We start from the raw sequence: 26,304 nt of genomic DNA, 5'->3' as shown, positions 1-26,304 counted from the left end.
TCAGGTATTCTCAGCCTCCTGGACACAGTCAGCTATGTAAGCAAACCATACCTTGCAGTCACAAGAGAAGGCGTAGATAGCCAGCGGGCGGTCCTTGCTATTAATATATCGTAAGGCTTCATCCAAGCCGCTGACAGTGAAAATGGGCAAGAGAGGCCCGAAGACTTCCTCCTGCATGATTGGCTCCCATTCCTTCACATCAGCCAGCACTGTGGGAGCTGTGGACACGAAAGCACATCAAGACAAGTTATGCATGTATACTGCAGCCATACCCTGCCCTCAACCACAGCCTTGAAACTGCTTTTTCCAGTCCACAACCTACTCCACCCCACTGCTCCCCACCCCACCCCAGAGGGTTTTCTATCCAAATTTTCACTCACAGATGGAAAAGCAATTTATAGCAAGAGTTCTACAGACCACAGCCTGAGCGGGTTTCTCTGTCTAACTCCCACTCCAACTCCCTGGCATTTTAGGGTTGCCCAACCATGAGATGGAGCATGGAGTGCTCCCCAAATTTCAACTATCTCCATACTGCAGATATTAGTTTCCCTGCAGGAAATGAGAGTTTTGGAGTGTGGATTTTATGGCATCACATACCTATTGAACTCTCTCTTTCCCCCTAAACTCTGCCCACCACAGACACCATTTCCAAATCTCCAGAACTTCCCCAAACCAAAGCTGGAAACACTAGTCTACTTGCTCACCAATGTAACGTTCACATTCATCTGTCTCTCCACCAATGGCTATTCGGCCGCACTCCATGAGTGCACAGATACGCCGGAAATGCTTGTCGTTGATCATGCGACCAAAGTCCGGTGAGTCTTGAGGGTTGCAGCCAAAAAATTCACGAATAGCCTGACGCAGGCAGGGCATCAGCCTCTCTTGTGTTTCAATGGTGCAGATCACATAATCTGGTGCAAGGCAAGTCTGGCCACTGTTGAAGAACTTTCCCCATACTATTCTGTTGGCTGTATTCTGGAAATCGCAACAGCAGTCCACATAGCAGGGATTTTGGCCTCCCAACTCCAAAGTCAATGGTGTCAGGTGTTTGGCAGCTGCAGTCATGACGATCTTTCCCACACGAGGACTGCCTGTAGAAAAATGGCCAAATTTAGATCAGTTTCAAAGATGTTCACAGAATGCTATGCCAAATACACCCACCCCATATACAGCACCAAGGAAAACCAAATATTGTGGTTAAAGGAGAATGATAGGTTTTTTTGCCTACAAGTAACAGGGGCCTTATGGTGACCCCTGGTGGGGTTTTCAAGGCAAAAGACATTCAGAGTTGGTTTACCATGTCTTTCCTCTGTATTATGACCCTGATATTCCTTGGTGTTCTCCCATCCAAATACTAGCTAGGGCCAACCCTGCTTAATTTCTGAGATCTCACAAGACCAGGCTAACCTGGGGCTACCCAGGTCAGGCCAAGAAATAAATTAGTCTACCGTTATTTGGTTTTGCGAAAATGTATGCTATTTACATACATGATATTCCTTGGTGTTCTCCCATCCAAATACTAGCTAGGGCCAACCCTGCTTAATTTCTGAGATCTCACAAGACCAGGCTAACCTGGGGCTACCCAGGTCAGGCCAAGAAATAAATTAGTCTACCGTTATTTGGTTTTGCGAAAATGTATGCTATTTACAACACAGAAGTGTTTTTTTAAATTAAAATCTGAATTTCAAGAAAATTTAAAAAATTGCAGTAAATGGAAGAAAAGCAGCCACTATTTGTGATCAGGGAGACTAACTATTAGACACAACATAGGCCAGTGATGGCGAACCTTTTTGAGACCGAGTGCCCAAACTGCAACCCAAAACCCACTTGTTTATCGCAAAGTGCCAGCATGGCAATTTAACCTGAATACTGAGGTTTTAGTATAGAAAAAACGGTTGGCTCCAAGGCGTGCGTTACTCGTGAGTAAGCTTGGTGATAGTCGGTGGCTTTGCTTTGAAACAACTGTGCAACACTTCGAATGGGTGAATCACGACCCTAGGAGGGTTTACTCAGAAGCAAGCCCCATTGCCAGCAACCGAGCTTACTCCCAGGTAAAGGATCACGCTTTAGTTCTTTGCATGAAAATCAGTGGGGTTTAACAGCACAATAGGGTTACCTACACTGCTTCCCCAAAACTAGGTCTTCGGTTTATTGCTAATAATCTCCCTGAATAATTACACTATTATCACATGACGAACTCTGTGCACGTTAGGCAAAAAACTCTGTGCACGTTAGGCAAAAAAAATTGCCTAACCTTTCCCAAGCTTTACTTTGCTAGAAGGAATTGCCTTGGTTAGAAAAGAAAGCTGTGAGGGTTTCAGTATGTTACATTCTAAACTGGAGAATAATAATAAGTTATAAAAATCTGCAGAATACACCCTGGATATGTCCCCCCCCCCCCAAATGTTTGACACTTCTGAGTATAAAGTTGTGAGTTTAAACTGCCCAGAATTCATAACTTCATTCAACCATGATGTTCATTTTATGACCTTGGGCCAGTCACACTCAAGCTAATCTACCTCATTAGGTTGTTGTGAAGATAAAATAGAGGACAGGAGAAACACATACCGGTATTCAGTCCTGAGTTCCTTGAGGGAAGGGTGGGAACATACTAACAGCAGATACATAATAAAGCTGAAGAAGATACATCAAAAACTGAAGAACTGGATAATGATAGCTTGAAGATGGGCCTGGCATTCTAAAATGTGAGGTGTCAGATTTTCAAATTGATAATCCCTAACTTCCAATCCCAGGAAGGTGGCAACTCATTTTAGCTACTTAGTTGGGCAAAGTTTTTTGCACATTGTTTTTATTACGTGACATATTCCTGGGCTATGAGAACTCAGTTGGGCTGTGAGTAGAGTAGACTGCTTCACGACCCACCCACCCCCAAAATACAAGGCTTCACTGGCCGGGAGTCGGTGCAGTCTAGTATAAATTGGGCTCAGATCTCATGCTGTGAACTGAATGTCTTATCAAGTTGCTTTTGGCCAGGTTCAGTATTCTTTCATTTTTGAATAACTATAATAATTATTAATATCACCCTGGAAATTAAAAGGGGGAACTCACCTGTAAACAGGATGTAATCAAACTTGTTTTCCAGTAGTCGGGTGGTAGGTTCAGGGCCACCTGTCACCACAGCAAAAGTATCCTATGAAATAAGAGTCTTAGCAAATGGCTCTGAACAACCCAGTCTTCAGCAAAGTGTTGGCCATTCCCAACCGCCAAACATCTTTCTCTTGTTTGTTTAGGGCAGGGGTAGGGAACCTGCGGCTCTCCAGATGTTCAGGAACTACAATTCCCATCAGCCTCTATCAGCATGGCCAATTGGCCATGCTGATAGAGGCTGATGGGAATTGTAGTTCCTGAACATCTGGAGAGCCGCAGGTTCCCTACCCCTGGTTTAGGGGTTAAAAATGGCTTACACACAAATGCACATAACTGAGCCCCATCACTATTGTTTAACATGAACCAATGTTTAGAACAGGGACATCAGAAGAATCTGGAACATAGGGAGGCATTTTCCGCAACTATCTTTTCTTTGTTCTAAATCTCTCCCCAAATACATGTTCCCACTTTAGAATTCTGCATAGGAAAAAGCTGTCAGGCAGCGATTCTGATCAGAGAAATGACAGGCATGACGAAGCTTGAAGTGCTTTTCTGCTCTAGATTTCATCGTCCCTAATCAGATTTTCTTTTTTTAAAACAGTATTGGAGGTAATTTATGGGTGTTGGCATATAAGATGTCATTTGCCTCCTAAATTGTTTTAAGATTTTAAGAAGAAACAGAAGGCAGTGATGTTACCTGAGGGGAAAGTAGAGTACATTGTTCTGCAGAGACACTTCTCCTCCAAAGCAAGGGAATGTGTCCTGGCATCACATACTTGAGAACACACCTTTTTGACTCCAGATAAATCTTAGTAGTCACTAGCACTTGCTTCTACATTTATCCCATACCTCCTATAACAATGTAAAACAGCAATTAAAATGTATAATGTTTATTTGTTTTTTAAATAAATAAGGACATTTCTTGAGGGATAGTAGGTACAGATAGCTCCGGGGGGGAGGGGGGGGGGGAACTGACTAAAAGTTTAATATTTAAATATCTAAACAAAATCAGATATGAAGGCAGGAAGCCAGCAGGGGGATGGGGACTTTCCAGTGTTTTGCACTGAGTGTCACATGTATGATATCTGCCACTAGGACAGAAGTTGTGGGTGTGCCCTCGCTGCAATGAGCTCCTGGCACTCAAGGAATGTGTGCTTTCTCTTGAAGCCAAGGTGGCAGACCTGGAGAAACTGAAAGAGGCAGAGAGGGTGACAGACAAGGCTTTCAGGGACCTAACAGCCCGGTCCCACTCCCAAGGTGACATCTCTTCAGATGTCATGGAGAATGAAGGTCTTGGGGACGGAGGGTGCCAGTCTGAGGTGGTGGAAGATGCTCCCTTAGATGGGACCCCTTCCTTAGCTGGTGATCAGCTATCCTCTCGCACTGAGGATACCCCTCAGGAAGGTGGTTCGATCATTAGAAATGTAGAGAGTTGAGTTTGTGAGAGGCTTAACGACCGCATGGTGACTTGCCTGCCTGGTTCGAAGGTTGCAGATGTCACGCTTCGTCTAGATAGGCTTTTAGACAGTGCTGGGATGGAGTCAGCAGTTGTGGTCCACATTGGCACCAATGACATTGGGAAATGTAGCCAGGAGGTTCTGGAAGCTAAATTTAGGCTGCTAGGAAACAGGTTAAAGTCCAGGACCCCCAAGGTGGCATTCTCAGAAATGCTACCTGTTCCACGCGCAGGGCGAGCTAGGCAAGCGGAGATACAGGGTCTCAATGCGTGGATGAGAAGGTGATGTAAGGCAGAGAGTTTCAGATTTGTCAGGAACTGGGTAACCTTTTGGGATAAGGCAGGCCTGTACAAAAGGGACGGACTTCATCTTAACCAAAGAGCAGTGGCGTTCCTGCCTAGGGACAGGGAGTACCCTATGTCCCCGGGCGCCCCCCATTTGGTCACGTGGGGGGTGCCAACATTTCAGGGTCATTTTGTGTTTTTAATTTTTTAAGTGTTTTTTCATGTTCCGGCCTGCAGGGGGCGCATTTTAAGGCTAGCGGCACCAAAATTTCAGGGTACCATCCAGAGATTGTCCTTATGATACCACCCAAATTTGGTGTTGTTTGGTTCGGGGCCGCAAAGTTATGGACCCCCAAAGGGGTGCCCCCATCCCCATTGTTTTCAATGGGAGCTAGCCTGAGATGGGGGCTACCCATTTGAGGGACCGTAACTTTGGTCCCCCTAAACATAACTTCACCAAACTTAAGTGGCATCATAAGAATAGTTAACAGATGATACCCTGAAAATTTGGTGTCACAAGCTTTAAAAATACACCCCTTCCAGGCACCCCAAGAAATTTGCCCAAGATCCTTTGTTTTGCAGTGACTTTGCTCCATTGTAGCCAATGGGGAATTTCTGAGTGCGTAGGCAGGCTGCACATTTTTGAAGATAGAGGCACCAGACTTTCAGGGTGGCTGCCCATAGCCGGGGGGGGGGGGGCAAACTCAGGTTTTGTCCCCGGGCACCAGTTTGCCTAGGTACGCCTCTGCCAAAGAGGAACCAGGCTGCTGGCGCTCAACATTAAAAAGGTGGCAGAACAGCTTTTAAACTGAGCCCTGGGGAAAGCCAACAGGAGCTGTGGTGACTTCGGTTTGGAATACAGTATCTATGGGGATGCAGACAGAGAGAGGGAGGTTTTTCTAAATCAACCACATGCAAGCGAGGAACATAGCAATGTGCATGTGACAAGGGATAGCGTCTACAAAAGACTTGAGGGTAAAGCACATAAATCTCAGGTTAAGGACAGAGACAGGGTTTACAGGTGTCTTTATGCTAATAGTAGAAGCCTTCGACCTAAAATGGGGGAGCTGGAGTACACAGTTTTGAAGGAGGACTTTGATATAGTGGCATTACAGAGACATAGTGGAATGAGGAGAACCAGTGGGATGCTGTTATACCAGGTTACAGGCTCTACAGGAAGGATAGGACAGGGCGCATTGGGGGTGGAGTTGCCCTTTACATAAAAGAGAGCATAGTGTCACATAAAATAGACAATGCAAGGGGAGCTGATTCTCCTACAGAAGCACTGTGGATATCAATACCAGGTGTGAAGGACAGTTTAATATTAGGAATATATTATCATCCCCCTGACCAAAGTGCGCAAGAGGATTCTGAGATGGAAAAAGAAATTAGAAAGGCCAACAAAAACAAAAATGTAGTGGTAATGGGTGATTTTAACTATCCCCATATAAACTGGAAAAATGCATGTTCAGGTCATAGTAAGGAGAGAGCATTCCTGGATATGCTAAATGACTGTGGCTTAGAGCAGATGGTTGTGGAACCAACCAGGGGAGAGGTGATCCTGGATCTAATTCTATGTGGGACCCAGGACCTGGTGCAGGAAGTCAGTGTTGTTGAGCCGAAAGGGAACCACGACCACAATGCTATCAGATTAAGTATCTCAGCATGCGAACAAGTGACAACTACTAATGTAGTTACATTCGCCTTCAGAAAGGGAAATTTCTCAAAGATGTGGGGGATAGTACGCAGGAAGCTGAAAGGAAAAATCAAGAGAGTCAAAACTGTCCAAGATGCTTGGAGGTTATTTAAAAACACAGTAATAAAAGCTCAGCTGGAATGTGTTCCGCAGGTTAGGAAAGGCAGCACCCAGTCCAAAAGAAAGCCACCATGGTTAACAAGAGAGGTTGAGGAAATTATCAGAAAAAAGAAAAGGTCTTTTAGAAAATGGAAGTCCAATTTGACTGATGAAGAATATGAGCGGGAACACAAATGGTGGCAAAAGAGAAGCAAGTTGGCTGTAAGGGAGGCAAAAAAGGATTATGAGGAATGCATGGCTGCGAACATCAAGACCAGCAACAAACAGTTCTTCAAGTATATCAAAAGTAGGAAGCCAGCTAGTGAAGCGGTAGGCCCGTTAGATGACAAAGGAACAAAGGGTGTGCTAAAAGATGACAGGAAGATTGCAGAGAAGCTGAATGAATTATTTGCATCTGTCTTCACCCAAGAGGAGGTGAGGAAAATTCCTGCACCCGAACCATGCTTCTTAGGAGACGAATCTGAGGAACTAGCAAAGATAGTTGTAGACAAGGAAGAAGTTCTGGCAGCCATTGATAAACTAAATGCTACCAAATCCCCTGGCCCAGATTGCATTCACCCAAGAGTTCTTAAAGAGCTCAAGCATGAAATTGCTGATCTTCCCACTTTAATATGCAACTTATCCCTGAAATCAGGCTCCATCCCTGAAGACTGGAAGATGGCCAATGTCACACCAATCTTTAAGAAAGGATCTAGGGGGGGCCCAGGAAATTACAGGCCAGTCAGTTTGACATCTGTTCCTGGTAAATTAGTAGGATCTATCATTAAAGATAAAATTATTAAACATGTAGAAAAGCAAGACCTGCTGAGGAAGAGTCAGCATGCCTTTTGCAGAGGCAAGTCCTGTCTTACAAACTTACTAAAGTTCTTTGAGGGTGTAAACAGGCATGTGGATAAGGGGGAACCAGTGGACATTGTCTACTTGGATTTCCAAAAGGCTTTTGACAAAGTTCCTCACCAGAGACTATTGAGAAAACTCAGATTGAAAAACGTACAGAAAGTGACCACTTACCCCTTTTGTTATCCCTGAAGAACTTGTGCTTCTGCAATAAACTTACAACTACAGATAACTCTTTAACCAAAAAAGAGTTATATAGAAAAATCCACTGGTCGCCCAGGATGGCAAATACCTTATCATCCACCTTGGTCAATGATCACTTCACGAACTTGAAAGATCTGATTATTAACTCTGATCCAAGTCCATTTACCATGGAATGCTTCTCTGAGATACTTACCAGACTACATTCACTAGCAACGCCGACTCAATTCAATATGGCTTCTAAAATAAGCTGGTTTGACTACGACTGTGTTCAGTCAAAAAGACTGCTGAGAGCGATATTTAAGACCATATACAATACCAACGACTCGTCATCCCTAGTAACCTATCTACAACGGAAAAAGGAACACCAAACATTACTACAAAGGAAAAGAGATCAGTTTGCTAACACTCAATGGACAATACTATCTGATGCCCTAAAATCTAATAACATCAAACAATTCTGGGCAATAGTGAATGGACCTCCCAAATCATTACTTGCTGCAAATGTAACCGAACCCCAATGGACCAACTATTTCTCGGTTCTCCTTCGAGATCCCGCTAGCACATCAGATACATGGGAGAAACTGGACGGGGACAACATTCCGTCATGGCCATCTCCTACACTAGAGGACATACATCATTTAATTCAGCATCTAAAGAAAAATAAGGCCCCAGGTCCGGACGGGATTCCTGGCGAGGTATTCTTGGAACATACTGACTGGTGGGCCCCTATTTTAGTCAAGCTGTTCTCTTTCATTGACCAGTATGGAATAATTCCCGAAACTTGGCTCTCATCAATTATTGTGCCAATCCACAAGAAAGGACCAACGGACAGACCAGAGAACTTCAGACCTATTAGCCTATTATCAACTTTAGGAAAACTCTATGCAAAATATCTTGAGAGCAAATTAATGACATGGCAAAACAAAAACAGGATTTGTATTGTCGAAGGCTTTCACGGCCGGAATCACTTGGGTGCTGTGTGGTTTCCGGGCTGTAGCAGCATTCTCTCCTGACGTTTCGCCTGCATCTGTGGCTGGCATCTTCAGAGACATAGATCCTCTGAAGATGCCAGCCACAGATGCAGGCGAAACGTCAGGAGAGAATGCTGCTAGAACATGGCCATACAGCCCGGAAACCACACAGCACCCAAAAAAAACAGGATTATAGGTCCAGAACAGGGTGGATTCAGAGCCGGGAAATCTACAATTGACCACTGTCTCACTCTCTCTTTTCTCGTGGACAAATACACCAACCAAGGACAAAAGAAACTATACGTAGCATTTTTGGATCTGAGTAATGCCTTTGACAGTGTCTCTAGGACCCTTCTCTGGTCCAAACTAGACCAAATGGGCATGGATCCTCGTCTATTCATGCTAATTCGGAAACTGTACAGTGCAACCTCCTGCCAGGTAAAATTGAACCATTCAGGCTCACTTTCCAACAAAATATCTACCTCGAGAGGAGTCAAACAGGGGTGCGTGCTGGCCCCGCACCTATTTAACTTATATATAAATGACCTGCAAGACCATCTCAACACGGTAGAAGGACATCCACCGAAAGCAGGAGGCCATCCTATTCCATTGCTACTGTATGCCGACGATACTGCTATTCTATCGCAAACCAGAGTTGGCCTTATGAGATATTTAAAAGCATTCTTCAACTACTGTGATAAAAATGAATTAAAGGTCAATTACGCAAAATCCAAAATAGTAGTCTTCTCAACTCGCTGGAAACAGATGTCATGGAAAATTAATAACATCCATCTTAATCAGGTCAAATCTTTTAAATATTTAGGCCTAAATTTCCAACATAATTTCCAGTGGTCACTACAAAGATCTTGCTCCATAACTTCTGGGAAAAGGCTGCTATCAGGTATCGCCCAATTCTATTACGGGAAGGGTTTTCAATCCATCATTGCTGCCCTGAAGATCTTCCAAGCAAAGGTGATTCCAAAGACTCTTTATGGGATCCCCATATGGATCAATGCTTTCAACTCTGAAGTCGATCAAATCCAAGCCTCATTTTTGAGAAGAGTAATGGGAGTCCCCAATAGTATCACCTTCACTACTCTGTGCCTTGAATGTGGACTATCCACAGTCGAAACCTTAGCCTGGATCTTCACAATAAAATTCTGGCTTAAGATCCACTTTAGATCCAAGGATGACGACATTACCGTACACCTACTCAAAGATAATTACGTCTCCAACTGGTCCAAGGCAATTACCAACAAAATTAGGAGCATTGGACTTCATCTAACTGTCCTTCAAAACAGCAATGAGAACTTTATTTTCAGCCAAATCAAAGACAGACTGAAAGACCATGAACGTCAGGCTTTCTACTCATCAAAAATTCCAGTCTGTTCTCCTTGGGCTTTGGGCATCCTTCCCAAGTACGGAGTTATAGCCAATTACCTAGCATCTACCTTACCGGTTGCCCACCGTCGGGCATTTATGCTAGCCAGATTCAATAGTTTTCCTTCAGCCTCTACCAATGGAAGGTATAACCAAATTCCAAAACAACAAAGACATTGTCGCTGTGGCTCCATTGACTCTCTTACCCATGTCCTCCTAGAGTGCCAAATAAATGCAGATGCGCGTCTCAGATTAATCCACCCTTTATTAGTGGCGAGGAGAATTTCTAACACTACTGTTGCCATACGTTTTCTTCTTGGAGACTACAATGCTCATACAACACGAATGGTAGCTCTATACCTGACAACCATTTTAAAGTGTTAACTTATTCTCATTTTATCATTTTTAACAGTTTTTAACTGATACACACTGTCTAATATTTAGGCAGGGTAGGATACTTGTTGCTATATTATTATGTTTTTAACTTGCTAATCAGATCTATTTATACTGCAATTTTATATTAGACTGTATTTTTACATTGATGTGTAGGGGTATTTACTGTCATTTGCTCTGGCTATTTCTTAAAAAAATCTGAAGTGATCTGACCCCTCAAAGTCAACAATCAAGTTATGTGGACTATTTCCTTGCCATTGAACTATATTTGAGACTGCAGAGTGTGTCTGTGTAAATCCTGATCTATCTATGCCTATTAAAGGTTAATAAATAAATAAATAAATAAGAAAACTCAGCAATCAAGGAATAAGAGGGGAAGTCCTCCTATGGATTAAAAACTGGTTGAGAAACAGGAAGCAAAGAGTGGGTGTAAATGGGAAATTCTCACAATGGAGAGATGTCGGGGTGGTGTCCCCCAAGGATCTGTTTTGGGACCAGTGCTCTTTAATCTATTCATAAATGACCTGGAAGTAGGGGTGGGTAGCGTGGTGGCCAAGTTTGCAGATGATACCAAATTATGTAGCATGGTGAGAACCGCATTGCGAAGAGCTCCAAGCGGACCTTGATAAATTAGGTGAGTGGGCTCAGAAATGGCAAATGCAGTTCAATGTAGCAAAATGTAAAGTGATGCACATAGGGGCAAAAAATCCAAACTTCACATACACGCTACAGGGGTCAGTGCTATCAGTCACAGACCAGGAAAGGGAGTTGGGCGTCTTAGTTGATAGTTCCATGGGAATGTCAACTCAATGCATGGCAGCTGTGAAAAAGGCAAACTCTATGCTGGGGATAACTAGGAAAGGAGTTGATAATAAAACTGCAAGGATTGTCATGTCCTTATATAAAGCAGTGGTGCGACCGCACTTGGAGTACTGTGTTCAGTTCTGGTCGCCACATCTCAAAAAGGATATTGAAGAGATAGAAAAAGTACAGAGAAGGGTAGCAAGGATGATTGAGGGACTGGAGCACCTTCCTTATGAGGAGAGGCTGCAGCGTTTGGGACTCTTTAGTTTGGAGAGGAGACGGTTGAGGGGGGATATGATTGAAGTCTATAAAATTATGCATGGGATAGAAAATGTTGACAGAGAGAAATTTTTCTCTCTTTCTCACAATACTAAAACCAGGGGGCATACATTGAAAATGTTGGGGGGAAGAATTAGGACTGATAAAAGGAAACACTTTTTCATGCAACATGTGGTTGATGTTTGGAATATGCTGCCACAGGAGGTGGTGATGGCCACTAACCTGGATAGCTCTAAAAAGGGCTTGGACAGATTTATGGAGAAGTCGATCTATGGCTACCAATCTTGATCCTTCTTGATCTGAGGTTGCAAATGCCTTAGCAGACCAGGTGCTCGGGAACAGCAGCAGAAGAAGGCCATTGCGTTCACATCCTGCATATGAGCTCCCAAAGGCACCTGGTGGGCCACTGCGAGTAGCAGAGTGCTGGACTAGATGGACTCTGGTCTGATCCAGCAGGCTCTTTCTTATGTTCTTAATGTACAATGGCTGATTTTGTCTGCGTATGTTGCCCACTGTATGTTGCTGAAGTCACATAAATGCCCTTTCCACATACTCTAGCACCCACCATAGAGATAGCATCTCTGCTGAATACTATACACATTTTCTCTTGCTTCACACCAGAGAACTCAGACAACCATGATTTTCAAGAGCCAGAAGAGGTAATATGTGTGAACAAGAAGTAAGTTTTTATGAGGAAATAAAGGAGAATTAGGGCTAAGAAACTCACTGGATCGAGGTAGGAAGGCAACACTTCAGACAGGAGTTTTTCCGAGCATTTGCTTATCTCTGAAGGTTTGAGGAGCACACAGTTTCCTGGAGGAGAAAAGAACATATGACTATGGTAGCAAGGTGCACAAAACCATCCAGCTAGCAGGAGTCCCTGACAAACAGGGAACAGACCAGCTGAACAGAGGTTCCATGAGTCATGGTTGTAAAGATATTCTGCTGTGGAGAACAAAATGGCCTTCAGAGACCTCCTCACTCACCAGCTGCAATAGCCCCCACCATAGGGATCAAAGTGAGGTGAAAGGGATAATTAAAGGGCGAAATGATGAGCACCACACCATAGGGGTCCTTGCGAACAAAAGCACAGTCAAGCTGGGTTGCCTACAAGGAAGCAGACAAGAAAACCAAATGGGATAAAATGAAAAATAATAACATTAGCAACCTGAAAATGTTGCTTGCCCTTATTATGGAGCCTCGTCTTTCCAATGAACCCATGAACTTGCTCATTAGAACGGTTGGTGTTTCTGCATTTTTCTCCATTTTACAAAAAGTTCTACAGTGTCTAGCTACTGGAGATGCTATAAAACACAACTATTTCACTTGTTGAGGATTTTTTGTGATTATTTGTTGAAATAACTTATCGCTCATTTAAGTCCAAAAAAGATATAGAGCTGTATATTATGCAAATTGGGTTTGGTTTGGGTCAAGTTTGGCAACCAAAATGGAGTGGGGGGAGGGGGTTGCGCAGCCACACAATGTCATCCTCTTTTCATTCATTTTCTGGGTTCTCCCCACATCTGTTCTTTCTCAAACAGGCTTTGCAACAATCTTTCCTTGCACTGCAGTCAAAGCAGCTTTGCATGCTGCGTAAATGGGGGCTGGTCTCACACACATCACTGCCATTTTCTTTGCCCCAGTCTCCATGGTTACCATTTCTCTTTACACTTATGGCTATTTAAAAAAGCAGTTATTGATATATTGTTACAGCAAACATTTTGATGGTTTCATTTGATGGTTTTAAGTTTCAAATAATTGACATACTGCTGTAGTTCAAAAGCTGACAATTTACAAATGTAATTAAAATAATATCTCAGTTACCAGCTTCTATGACAGTGGTTCTCAACCTGGGGGTCGGAACCCCTTTGGGGGTCGAACGACCCTTTCATAGGGGTCGCCTAAGACTCTCTGCATCAATGTCCTCCATCTGTAAAATGGATAAATGTTAGGGTTGGGGGTCACCACAACATGAGGAACTGTATTAACGGGTCGCAGAATTAGGAAGGTTGAGAACCACTGTTATATGAGAAGAATTCCAGATAGTTAGCCTTGGTAGTCTGTAACGGCAAAATACAACAGTCCAGTGGCACGACTGCAGCCCAAGCACAGTTGTTAACCTTTTAGGTGCCACTAGATTCCAAGTTTAGGTGGCACACAAACACATAATAGAAGATGTGCTGCCAGTATCAGCATGGTGACATCATGCTTATTTATGCGATTGATGGGATCTCCAGGACAAGTTCAGGCCTGATTTTATTTTTAATTATATCTGGAACCCCAATATTGAATTGCTTCATGTTCAACCTGAATTGACTTTTACACAGACTATGTTATTAATTGATTGTAGACATATGTATACACTGTACTGTGACAATGGAAGAAGGCCTTATGGGCTGAAATGCATATGATGTTGTTGGTGCAGTCAATCTGGCTATTTCATTTGATTCCTCATGTGTATGAAATTTACCTTTTGGAGTCTATATTTTTGACTCTTTTAATGTGCAATTGCTCTTAATTTTATATGTATGTGTGTGTGTAATGTATAATATTATTTTTAATTATATTGGCTCAACCCTCTAGGTCCCTAGCCGAAGAGTTGGATATAGCTTCCTTTGTTTTGTTGGTTTCAGAATGAATACCCATACCACAGTTTTGAAAGGGGATCCATCCCCCTCCCCACCCCCCACATCTGATTAGATAGCAGTACCTGACCAGTCACATTTCCTCCCCTCTCAGCCTGACCTTCTTACCAGGTTCTTGCTCACACACTCATCCTTCATCCAGCTGCACAGATTGTTGAGTGCATAGTTCACTTCATTCCTAACTACGGCAATATCAGCAAGGTATCCTTCAAAATGAGGCTGTGGGGAGAGAAAAAACGCATTGGTATTGCCAACTCTAGGCCTACGAACTATACCATAGATCAGATGTCTCTGGTTCTTCTGCAACAGAAGAGAACTGAAGTTCAGTCAAAACTTCCTACTGTAACGTCATACTCACCCTGCGCATGTCTACATTCAAAGCATGCATGATTTCTGCTTCATTCTCATCCAGAAAGCGGCCTAGTGCCTCTATCTGGGTCTTCCGATATTCCATAGGGCGTGTCTTTCCTGATAGCCAGGTAGTTCGCAGGCAATTAACCAAGGCAGCATAAGGGTTCATGCTGGAGAGAAATCAAAGGATCAAATGTTTTCAAAGGAATTTTTTGTGGATTTTTTGTTTTGTCAAAGTCTTTTGATACAATAGAATGCCCCAAAGCTCTGTTGATCTGGTGATATTCCTCCCTGTAATTTTTCTTCATGTCCAATATTAGAAAAAAATAAAGCAGGAACACAGAAATAAATGTATAGCTATGCAGGAGACACTTGAGAAATATAAAGTGAACAAGAAACTGTAATTTTGAAGCCCTGTGTAAAAATATTGTGCAGACTGCCTCAACAACAATCAATTATGTACGACTCTTATAAACTAAGGGCTAAAAGTTTAGTGCATCATATCAAAAAAGTTATGAGGAATAATTATGCCTGCTACTATGCAACAAAAGTTTACCCACCACTGGATCAAAAATTGATTCTGATAGAGAATGGATGGAACTCCCATTAGAACAACTGTTGTCTTCTGGACAGATTGCTGTAATGGTTGTCTCACTTGAGTTAGACCAAAATAAGAAACAAAGCAATCTGGACTTTATCCTGGGGATGTTGAGAGAAGCTATTTCTGCACAGCTGAGACGTATGGTAGTGGAATACAAACAAATACTCCAAGATTGCCAATGAGACAAATCAGTATTCATATTTTCATTGAACCTTCATACCATCCTTAGAGATGCTGGTACAATGGCCCCTATTTGCTGTGATTCCTTGTGAAATTGTGCAATACAATCTCAGTGAAGAATAAAATTGCATTCCTGTCTGGATTGTTAGAAAAGGACAGCATTGATCATGCTTGTATGACCAAGACCTGGTTGGAAGAAAAAGACAGAGTTTTTTGGTCTTAGTTATCCCTGCCTGGTTATATGATCCTTCATCAACTGTGAACCAGCAGCTGCAGTAGTGGTGGTAGATATCATTCTCTATGAGTCTTTCTCCTTTTGCAGATTAGCAATGTGGATTATTTCCAGTGTTGATTGTCTGTTCTTTATGTAGGATCCAAGAGTATATTGGGCATTTGCTTTTTTTTTAACCAGCTGCTTAGTTCTCCAATGGGTGTTCTGTGTGAGCTGGTGGAAGTGGTCTCAGGCTTGGTCCTGCAGACCTCCAGCCTGAGGTCAAGGACGTAGGTAAGGGGGGGTTCTCGGGTTCAACCCCCCCCCCATTGCATGTCCGAAGCTCCGCCCCCTGTTTCTGGGGTTTTTGTATTTTAAAGTGTTTTTTGGTTTTTGGCCTGCAGGGAGCGCATTTTAGGTAAGTGGGACCAAAATTTCAGGCTATCGTCAGGTGACACTCCTGCTGACACCACCCAGGTTTGGTGAAGGTTGGCTCAGGGGTCCAAAGTTATGGATTCCCAAAAGGGGTGCTCCATCCCCCATTGTTTCCAATGGAAGCTAATAGAAGATGCGGGCTACACCTTTGAAGGTCCATAACTTTGGACCCTCTGAACCAAACTTCAGCAAACCTGGGTGGTATCATCAGAAGAGTCTCCTAAAGATACCCTGAGAGTTTGGTGCTGCTAGCTTAACAATTGACCCCTGACAACAGGCACCCCCCAAATTTCCCCAGATTCTCCTTTTGAATCCAACCCCTACGGCATAAATTTAAAGGGAGAATCTGAGGTCCCCAGATTAAACATTGAAAGTGATACAGTTTCAGGGTGGAGGATAATCCACCCACAAACAGCATCACTTTCAATGTTTTTTTTAACTGGGGATCCCAGATTCTCCCTTTAAGATAGATTTAAAAGGAGAATCTGGGCTGCCTATTTTAAACACCATTGAAAGTGATGCTGTTTGTGGGTGGATTTCAGCATCACAGCAGCTGCCCATGGGGGGGGCGCAATCCTCAGGTTTTGCACCGGGCTTCATTTTCCCTAGCTACCCCTCTGCCTGGTGTGGGGGCGGGGCGAGGCGGGCAGGGCATGGGAGTCTGCCATCTCTGGCCTTGGAGAGCTGCTTTTATAAGCTCTGAGGCCAGGGGCATGGCTTGGGGAGGTGTGGACACGCCCCGGTGGGTGGGGGCATGGCTTCACCCCCGAACCGCCCCATAAAAAATCTATACCTACATCACTGGCCTGAGTATTCTGGGAAACTTCACATGAATAAATGAAGCTGCCTTATAAAGAATCAGATCATCAGTCCATCAAGGTCAATATTGTCTACTCAGACTGGCAGGGGGTCTCCAGGACTCCCAAAAAGGTCTTCAATAGTCATCACTTCAATAGTCATGGCACCTTACCTGGGCCAGTACAGGATTTCATAGCCTACTTGGCCACAATGCGTTATGACAAGGCCAGCACATGAAAAACTATACATCCTGGCCTTCATTTTTGTACTGAGCATTTGCAGGGAAATGGGATTATGGGACTGGAGGCTGGTGCTATGATCTTACCACTATTGACATAGTTGCCCCCCATTGACTTTTGCCACCTTCAAGATGGAATCTGGCATCTTGGTTTACAATGGAGCTGAGTGACTTGAGGAGGGATTGGATATGTCTAGAGCGGTGTTAGTAGAAAGCCATCACACTTTTGGTTTCAGCAAGTAGGAGTCATTGTAAATCTCACTATGTATGCCAAAAAGCTCATGGGAGGACCTATGAAGAAGGCATCTTCAGAGGCATGTCACAATAAGATGTGTTTCTCTCCATGGCACTTTGTGGAGTGATTGTGTGATGGGGGTATATGTTTTGTCCGCCTCACAGAGAAGTGAGCCAGCCATAGATGTGGGTGAAACATTAGAAGCAAAACCTATAAGATCACAGCCACGCAGCCCAGGCCCATAACAATCGCTTGATTCCAGTCGTGAAAGTCTTCACCACTTTTCTGGTTTGTGTGCAACTTCAAAATTCTTTTGCTTTGTATATTTCAGTTTTGTTTCCATTTCTCTTACTGGTAATACATTTTTACTTGTTGCGAAATCCTCTATCTCTTGGATTTTTTTCAGTTTGTCTTCTTTTTTTGGATCTCCTCCAAAATATTCTGCATTTTCTCTTGCCTATCTTAAGTTCACGATTATGTTGCATCAGGCAACTTTTTACTTGCATCCCAAACTATTCTCAACTCTGTTCACTTAGTCAAATTAAGTTCAAACATTCTTTTTTTCTTACAATCCTGCACAACTATATCCTTTTGAAATAGAACTTCATTTAGTCTCCGTCTAACAGCCTCATCCAAAGCCCTCAGTGGCGGGATACGGAGCAGCTGCAGCGCCACCCCACTGTCTTCACGAGGGCTTTCTGCAGTGGTGGGATTCAGCAGGTTTGCACCACTTTGGCAGAATGGGTTGTTAAAATGGTGCTTGTTAACAACCAGTTGTTAAATTATTTTCATCCCACCAGCGGAACTGGTTGTTAAACTATTTGAATCCCATCACTGGCTTTCTGGTGGTGTGGGCAGCAAAAAATGCAGAGTCCCCTCCCCCCTCCCAAACACACACACTGCTGGAAAGCCCACCATAAGGCTTACAGGAGTTACGCCACGTGTAAAAGGGTAGCATAAGCTTGAGGGCCAGGGTGCTGAGCTCCTGGCACTAAACCTTGGGTGAAGCCGACTAACATTGACTCCACCTCTGGGAACATCCCAGCCCCCCCCCCCCCCCGGCATGTGATCAAAATAGCAGCACAGCCCCACCACGGCCTGCACTTCCAGGTTTTGCATTGACAGTTATGAGAGGTGGGTGGCTGCAGGTGAATTTGCCTCCTCCACCAGGGTAAGTGCCCCAGGGAAGGCAAATGCACTGGCGCAAGGCTGCACAACTCCCTCAAGCCTTTTTCCTCCCAATGAGGCTGTAACAGTTTTAGGTTTTCTGTTACACACAAAGCTTACAGTGTTATGCTATAGAAAAGTCTTTGGTAAAATTTTTACTTTGGATACCTTAGATGTGAAATCCCTAGAAACCCAAATCAGATCTATTCTTGAAAAATACCTGTGACTTTCTGGGAAAACAGTGTATTCTCTTGTCTATATATGTCAACCAGACATAAATTGTTCACCAAATCAAAAAAAGGTTTTGGCAATTTACCTGTTATATTTTTAGCATTCTTTTCAGAAAACCTGCTCATGTGTGGTATTATTATTCCATTCCAGTCCCCCAACAGGCACCAACTTTCATAGGAAAATTCTATAAGCTTATCAATAAAATGTTTATAAAGTACTCATTTGTACCCCATTTTTCTTTTTAATGCTGGCTGAGATAAATTCTTCATCTAAAGATTTATGGGACAGATATTTTATATTCTTTTTTCTAATTTTTTTTGTAGACAAATTATATTTTGTTTTCACTTTTTTTTCAAATGATGAAATATTTTTCTCCTCTCTTGTGGAGTATTAGCTCCATTTCTATTCCATGTTAGACACTTGTAATCCATAGTTGTGTTCTAGATTATTAACAATGATTTCTTCTTCCTTTCCCTGTTGTTGATGCTTTATTTCTAATTTATCTTGATCTGATTTGGGCAGACCAATCCGGGGGAGGGAGGCAGAGGAAGGTGCCACTGTGCTGCCTTCAAAATTGGCATTGTGGGCACTGGGAGAGGAAAAAGAAGAAACTCCTTTCTTTCCTGGGAAAGTCCTCAGGGGAAAATGACTTAAGAACATAAGAACATAAGAACAAGCCCGCTGGATCAGACCAGAGCCCATCTAGTCCAGCTCTCTGCTACTCGCAGTGGCCCATCAGGTGCCTTTGGGAGCTCACATGCAGGATGTGAACGCAATGGCCTTCTGCGGCTGTTGCTCCCAATCACCTGGTCTGTTAAGGCATTTGCAATCTCAGATCAAGAAGGATCAAGATTGGTAGCCATAAATCGACTTCTCCTCCATAAATCTGTCCAAGCCCCTTTTAAAGCTATCCAGGTTAGTGGCCATCACCACCTCCTGTGGCAGCATATTCCAAACACCAATCACGCTGTTAGTGAAGAAGTGTTTCCTTTTATTAGTCCTAAATTCTTCCCCAACATTTTTCTTACAGTGTATGCCCCTGGTTCTGAGTATTGTGAGAAAGTAGAGAAAAATTTCTCTCTGTCAACATTTTCTACCCCCATGCATAATTTTATAGACTTCAATCCATATCCCCCCTCAAAGCCTGTCTCCTCTCCAAACTAAAGAGTCCCAAGCACGCATGCAGCCCCTCTCCTCATGAGGGGAAAGCAAGTGCTCCAGTCCCTCAAACTTCTGCCACGCTGCAACCTTTTTTTGGTTCGGTGAAGTCCTGGCAGCTTGCTGAGAGGGTGCGTTCCTGGGCCAAAAGTCCTTTAGGATCTGACTAAAATTGGCTCTGCCTCCAGGAATGTCCCCCTTCATGATGATGTGGGCATTTTTGATGGCAGCCAGCCACGGCAGGGCCCAGAATCTGGGTTTGGGTGCTGTGGCAGCTGGTCACCAACACTGGCTACTTTGTATGGTGCTTGTGGCCCAGATGTTGGTGCAACCCTTTCACCGCTTCCAGTGTGGCTTCAGCCCCACCTCTTTGGATTGAACAATAAGCCCCTTCTATATCTTTCAAGGAATTCTTGCATCTTTTGAAACATAGTCTATCTGAATCTGTGATGCTAGAAAAGATACGACTTTCAGTTTTCCCAACAAAACAATCTTCTAGGAGGGTATATTCTTTTCTCCTGTGTAATATTCTGATAGATATTTCTTTTTAAATGATTATGTCCATATTAGCAATTTTCAATCTTGTATCAAAATGCAGTTGTAGGGTAAGATCTTTCATTCTCTTCCTTGCAAACTGAACTAGCATATCTCTTGGGATTTTCCTTATTGCAGCATATCAGGAATTTATTCTGTAGACTTTATCAACTTCAGTCACCCTATCTTTCTCCGCAACCCCTAGAAAGTCTGCCAGGCAGTTATAATTATTTGCCTTATATTTTCACCTGTAGACTCAGAAACCACCCTGAATCCCAATCAAAATTCTCTCTCAATTTCAGTAAAGCTAAATTGTCCCTTTCTCTTTCCGGATCCTATTAAAATATTCTGTCTTCTCTTCAAGATTGTCAGCTTTGTCATTGGTTTGTTTTATTTATCCAAATGCTCAGTTTGTTTTATTTCTCCAAATACTTTCCAGTTGCTTAACATATTCTGAAATATCTTCTTTCATTTTTAAGAACCTTTTGTCTATTTTATTACTCTCTCACACATCTTCTTTTAAAATATATCCTATTTATTAGTTAATTATTCAAAATATCTGTTACATCATCTCAGATGAAACTGATTTTTCAAGAATTATGTCCACAGATATTTTGGAGAGGTATTGGCCATGGTGAAATAAACTTCAATTTTTAAAAAAGTAGATCATTTAATCTAACTAAATTGTTTAATGCTATTTCTCTAGCTAGTGTCTCAAATTGTCCACAGAACTATAATATAATCTGTTTACATCCCATGATTTTCCTAGCAATCAGTGCTTGCAGCTTAGGCTAAACTAGAAAAGTAAAAAAGTAAAAGAAGAAACACAATCCACTTATATCTGGTTTAAACCTTCCCCATAGCAGTATTCTTTCAAACACACTTTCAAACACACAGACAGGACCGCATCTCCCCATATTGCCCTTCAAGGCCCCTCCGCTCAGCTGAGGGGAACCTTTTGTCAGTCCCTGGCTCGAGATATATCCAGCAGGCTTCAACACGAACCAGGGCTTTTTTGGCCCTGGCTCCAGCCTGGTGGAACAAATTACCAGCTGAGGTCAGAGCCCTGCAGGAACTATCTCTGTTCCGCACAGCTTGTGAAACCAGGTTGTTTCACCAGGCCTTTCCCAGATAGCCAGCCAGATCAAATTGTACCATCATCTCCTCTCAGCCTCTGGAGTGGGGTGTGTGGAGGTGGGAGGTGAGGGGACGAGTTTGGGATTTATTTAAGTTGCCATCTATTTTTTAATGCATTATTTGCTATTTAATTGTACTGGAATTGTAGAATTTGGTAAGGCATTTTATAGCTTTTAATGTTCTGTTTTATTCAATGTTTAGTGTGTTTTTAACTTGTGACTCACCCTGAGCCCCCCAGGGAAAGGATGGGATAAAATTATGATAAAATAAATAAAAATAAAATAAATTCCCCATATTTGGAAAAATATATAGAAGAAGAGTTTGGATTTATATCCCCCCTTTCTCTCCTGTAGGAGACTCAAAGGGGCTTACAATCTTCTTGCCCTTCCCCCCTCACAACAAACACCCTGTGAGGTAGGTGGGGCTGAGAGAGCTCCGAAAAGCTGTGACTAGCCCAAGGTCACCTAGCTGGCATGTGTGGGAGTGCACAGGCTAATCTGAATTCCCCAGATAAGCCTCCACAACTCAAACGGCAGAGCGGGGAATCAAACCTGGTTCCTCCAGATTAGAATGCACCTGCTCTTAACCACTATGCCACTGCTGGTGTAGGAATATTCTTCTTGCTTTTGCCCTTTCTTCCACTTTCCACCAAGTAATTTAAAATCCTTTTGTTTTCTTTTTAAACCTTCATTCTGATTTATTGTTTCTCAGAGAAAAGGACTATCTCACTGCCAGGTTGCTATCATCATTAATTATCTTCCATCAGTGAAGAAATGGGGGTTATTCATGCTTAAAGTCCAGTTGCATTCAGTGTGGCCGTGAACTTTCGTTCATAGTCCAGTCTCCTAGATCGCAACCTCAGCATGCTTTTCCCATTTTATAATTAGGAGAAAAAAGCAGATGATAATGATTTGACTTCAATTAATGCACAAATGAGCAGCACAATTCTGTGAAGTCTTTCTCAGGATTAAAATACACAAATGGGAGATGCTGTACATGTTGGATTTTTGACAATCATATTGCTATTAAAATACAGTGTGTCTTTCAGGAAGAAAGCATGGTTATGTACACTAACCTAGATTTGAATCAAGTACTTCAATAGACTATACTTAACTGTATACACTCTTCCTACTTCCCTGATACCAAAAAGGCTGAAATTCTAAGTACACTTATGAGAATCCCAATGAATTCAGTGAGACAACAAAGTAAATATGTAGAGGACACAGCAGTGTGAATTTTTCTGTTCATATACTATATTATGTTGTAATACAGCAAAAGTAAACAGTCCTTCTCCATGCTCAGATATCCTTGCAATATTAATATTAATTGTAATATAATGATATTAAAATTATAGCATGCATACTCTGAACTGAAGAGAGAATACCAGACTAATAATCACGTTAACTAGTGTTTTGAGCCTTCTTAATTTGCTCAGTCATAGTACTGCTTCCTTACCTAGATGAAGAAGAGCCCTGCTGTCGGTCAGGTGCTTGGGGATCTTCCTGCAATTTATGTGGTCTCCTGTTTTGCTCTCCTGTAGAACCATGATTCTGTCCTGAAGAACCAGAGTCCTGCCTGTCTCCATCATGGAGTGGAATATCCTGTAGTTTGGATTGATGTCTTTGATGCTGATGACCTTTACAACTGGTGCAGGATAAATTAGGTTCATGATGGAAGAGGGATTCCCGGGTTTTTTGTTGTCTATTACTTGGCTGTCCTAAATGGACAAAATTCTGATTATCTTCATTTGGATCGGGAGTTTCCTGGTTCTGCTGTTTTCTGAAGTCAAAGTGCCCTGAAATAAGACTTTGCACAATGTCTTCACCTAGAAGGAAACAAGAAAACAGTAAATCAATTGTATTCCAACAGAAATGCCTGTTGGTTTGAGCTTGCAACTATAAATGATTGCCTCCATCTATGGCAGAAGGAAAGATGTCCAGATTTCCCATAACAGTGGTTTAAGCAGATCTTTACCTGCATTTCCCATCTGCTTAAAATATTTCTAAATTCTGTAATTCAGAAAGGCAGCCAGGACATAGAACTTGACACAATTTGGAGAATCAACTAAAAGTACAAAAGGGATTTACCCTGCTATCCTAAGCAGAATTATCCATCTGTCCACTGAATTCATCATTGGGCTAAGAAGTGTGTAACTCTGCTTACGATTATACTATTATACCCTTTAAACTGGCTTCTGAACATTCAACAGAAAAATAGACTGGTGGGATATGACCTAAAAGCTCATTAGATAACCATCTTCTTAAGGCTATACAGTCTGGGAATGATGGATACTTGAACCAACATTAGTACTGTTCAAGTACTGTATTCTTGCAAATACCTCACAGGATTCTGAGGTGGTGATACATGGTTATTCTAGCCAATCTTATTGCCTTAAGTAATTAGCATCTGTGTCCCTCATAGATACATGCACTCTAGATCATGTAACTTACTACCTACCTTGTTAATACTCCAACGGGCCTATTCACATGTTACAAAATCCTTGTGTATCTCAGATGGCCACCACAAGGTTTTTCATACAAATATACATAGGGTATTCTTTTTTGGAACTTAATTCCCAGGTATTGAAAGATTCGATTGAATTAAAGCTACAGAACACAGGCTTCCGGTTGGGAAATGGCCTCCTCCAGACGCATCTGAACTACGCTCCAGAGGCATCCGTCAAATAATTTGAATTACCCCAGGAAAAGGGGGAAATATCCCTCCTCAAGAGGTAGGAGAGATACTACAAGCAGAAGGCAATTATCTCGCTGGGTGTACTGGAAAGAAACCCGGGAGATTCTGCCATTCAAAAAACCAGAATATTACGGAAGGCGAACTGCCTATGGGAGGGGGCCATAACCAGCTGCTATACTTACTTAACGTAACTAATATAAAAAACAACAGCACTCCAATTAAAATACTAGACATTTAAAAAGCAAACGATAAGGAAAATAGAAAGAAAAGTCTTACTGAACTTGCAATAAGAGACAGGAAATCCCGGGTGTACCATCTCTGGTGAGAGACGTTCTAAGGCGGCGCGCCGTTGCTCATTCCACTACAGCCCGAAAAGAGAAAGGCTGAACGCGTAACGTTCGGCTGCCAGGTGACAAGAGATTATAGGAGACCTGGGGAGAGAAATATTCCGCTATAATTGAACAAACAAACAAAAGAAAAGAATCCGGCTTTGAAGGGAAGTACTGTCCCTTTAAGTGAAGAGGGAACAGTGATGAATTGCTGCAATTACTCGTGACTAGAAACTAAACAACGCGAGATTGCAAGGAGTCAACGAAAGCGGAAGCAAAAAAATTTCAACATACGGACTGCTTATACAAACAAACTAGACGAAGAAACGCTGCAGACAGATAAGTGAGTACTATAACAACATTGAACAAAAGTAAACCAGCAAGGCTTATATTAGTCTGAATTGAATAAGCACCGGGGGAATGACGGCTTATGCCAAAACGAGACAAACCCAACTAAGGAGCTCAAAGGGATTAAAACGGACTTGCAGAGCCCAAAACACCAGAAAAAATGGCTGATTTTAACCACAAGCTGGAAAAACTATTGGAGATAACTACAAACTCCCAGAAAGATCTGGCTACCTTCCAGCAAGAAGTAACAGAAAGATTAACTAGAATGGAGGGAGAAATGCACAACTTTAAAAAAGACCTCAGCCATATAAAAAGAATAGAAGATTCACTACACCAAATTGCTGAAGACCTAAAGGGAAAAGAGATAAGAATAACAGAGGTGGAGGACGCTGTAGAGAACCTGAGGGAACATAACCTACGACAGGATGATGTACTAGCGGTGCTAGAATATACTTTAAAGGAGAAAATGCTTAGAGTGAGAGGGGTTCCTGAATTGGACAGAGAAGTAACCCTGAGCAGAATTATGCCCCTTCTACAGGAGGTCTGGGGCCTGACCAGAGAAGAAATTCTTAAAGAGGTCGACCAGATATACAGGGTCAATACCAGATCATCCAGGAATAAAAGTCAACCTAGAGACATTGTTTTCAGCTGTGTGAGGCGGGACCTTCGGGAGGAACTACTGCGTGCAAACTCCAAAAAAAATTATCAATTGGATGGTAACAAAATAATAATTATGAAAGAGCTTCCTTGTGTCCATCCAGCAAAGACAAAGGACTATCGAGAATGACATAGTTTGATGGACGAAAAAATTAAATATAGGTGGATAATTCCAGAGGGATTATCGCTCTGAAAGGAAAGAGGATAAATATAACCACAGTCCCCGCGCAGGAATTCTTTGACTAAGACAGTGAGCCCTCCCTTACTGAAAACAAAGTAAGAAAAGGAAGGGAAAACAATGGAGGGGAGGAAGAAAGAAGGGACAACAAAGTAAGAAGGTTTATAGATAGATACCTCCAACATTAATTTAAAATGTCTATGAAAACAGTAACTTGCAATGTTAATGGCTTAAACCATCCAGGCAAAAGGAAAAGAGTCTTTGCTCATTTTATAAAAGAAACCCCCCATATTCTGTGTCTGCAAGAAACGCACATAAAGTGTGGGGAGGAGAGGTTGATTACAAATAAGAAATTGGGGTTATTATTTCATGCGGGACATAAAAAGAAGAAGAGAGGGGTGGCATTATATATCCCAGAAAAATGGAAACCCAGGGAAAAAAATTAAGGACAAAGAAGGGAGATTCCTGGGGGTAGAAATAACAGTGGACAACATAGACATAATGATAGTAGGAATTTATGCACCCAACTCTAACAAAGCTAGTTTTTATCAAGAACTTAACAGGAACCTCTCAGGATTCCAGTCACAAAACTGGATAATAATGGGTGACTTTAATGGGGTAGTGGATACTAATCTTGATAAGAA

The 26,304-nt window shown here is 42.4% G+C and overlaps 1 protein-coding gene across 1 annotated transcript in view; it reads right to left on the bottom strand.

The window, feature by feature from the left end:
- ALDH3B1 (aldehyde dehydrogenase 3 family member B1) overlaps positions 1-26,304 on the bottom strand; it is a 44,534-nt gene that overhangs the window by 5,769 nt on the left and 12,461 nt on the right. The window contains exons 2-9 of the mRNA XM_048486456.1: positions 22,910-23,279; positions 14,537-14,699; positions 14,287-14,397; positions 12,520-12,640; positions 12,261-12,346; positions 3,070-3,151; positions 705-1,091; positions 52-218 (exon numbers count right to left, since the gene is read on the bottom strand). Coding sequence (XP_048342413.1) covers positions 52-218; positions 705-1,091; positions 3,070-3,151; positions 12,261-12,346; positions 12,520-12,640; positions 14,287-14,397; positions 14,537-14,698 — 1,116 coding nt within the window. The 5' untranslated portion in view covers position 14,699; positions 22,910-23,279. The remainder of the gene's footprint in view (positions 1-51; positions 219-704; positions 1,092-3,069; positions 3,152-12,260; positions 12,347-12,519; positions 12,641-14,286; positions 14,398-14,536; positions 14,700-22,909; positions 23,280-26,304) is intronic.

Source organism: Sphaerodactylus townsendi, linkage group LG02, assembly GCF_021028975.2.
Source record: "Sphaerodactylus townsendi isolate TG3544 linkage group LG02, MPM_Stown_v2.3, whole genome shotgun sequence".
Taxonomy (NCBI): domain Eukaryota; kingdom Metazoa; phylum Chordata; class Lepidosauria; order Squamata; family Sphaerodactylidae; genus Sphaerodactylus; species Sphaerodactylus townsendi.
This window is presented reverse-complemented; position numbering and strand designations above follow the sequence as displayed.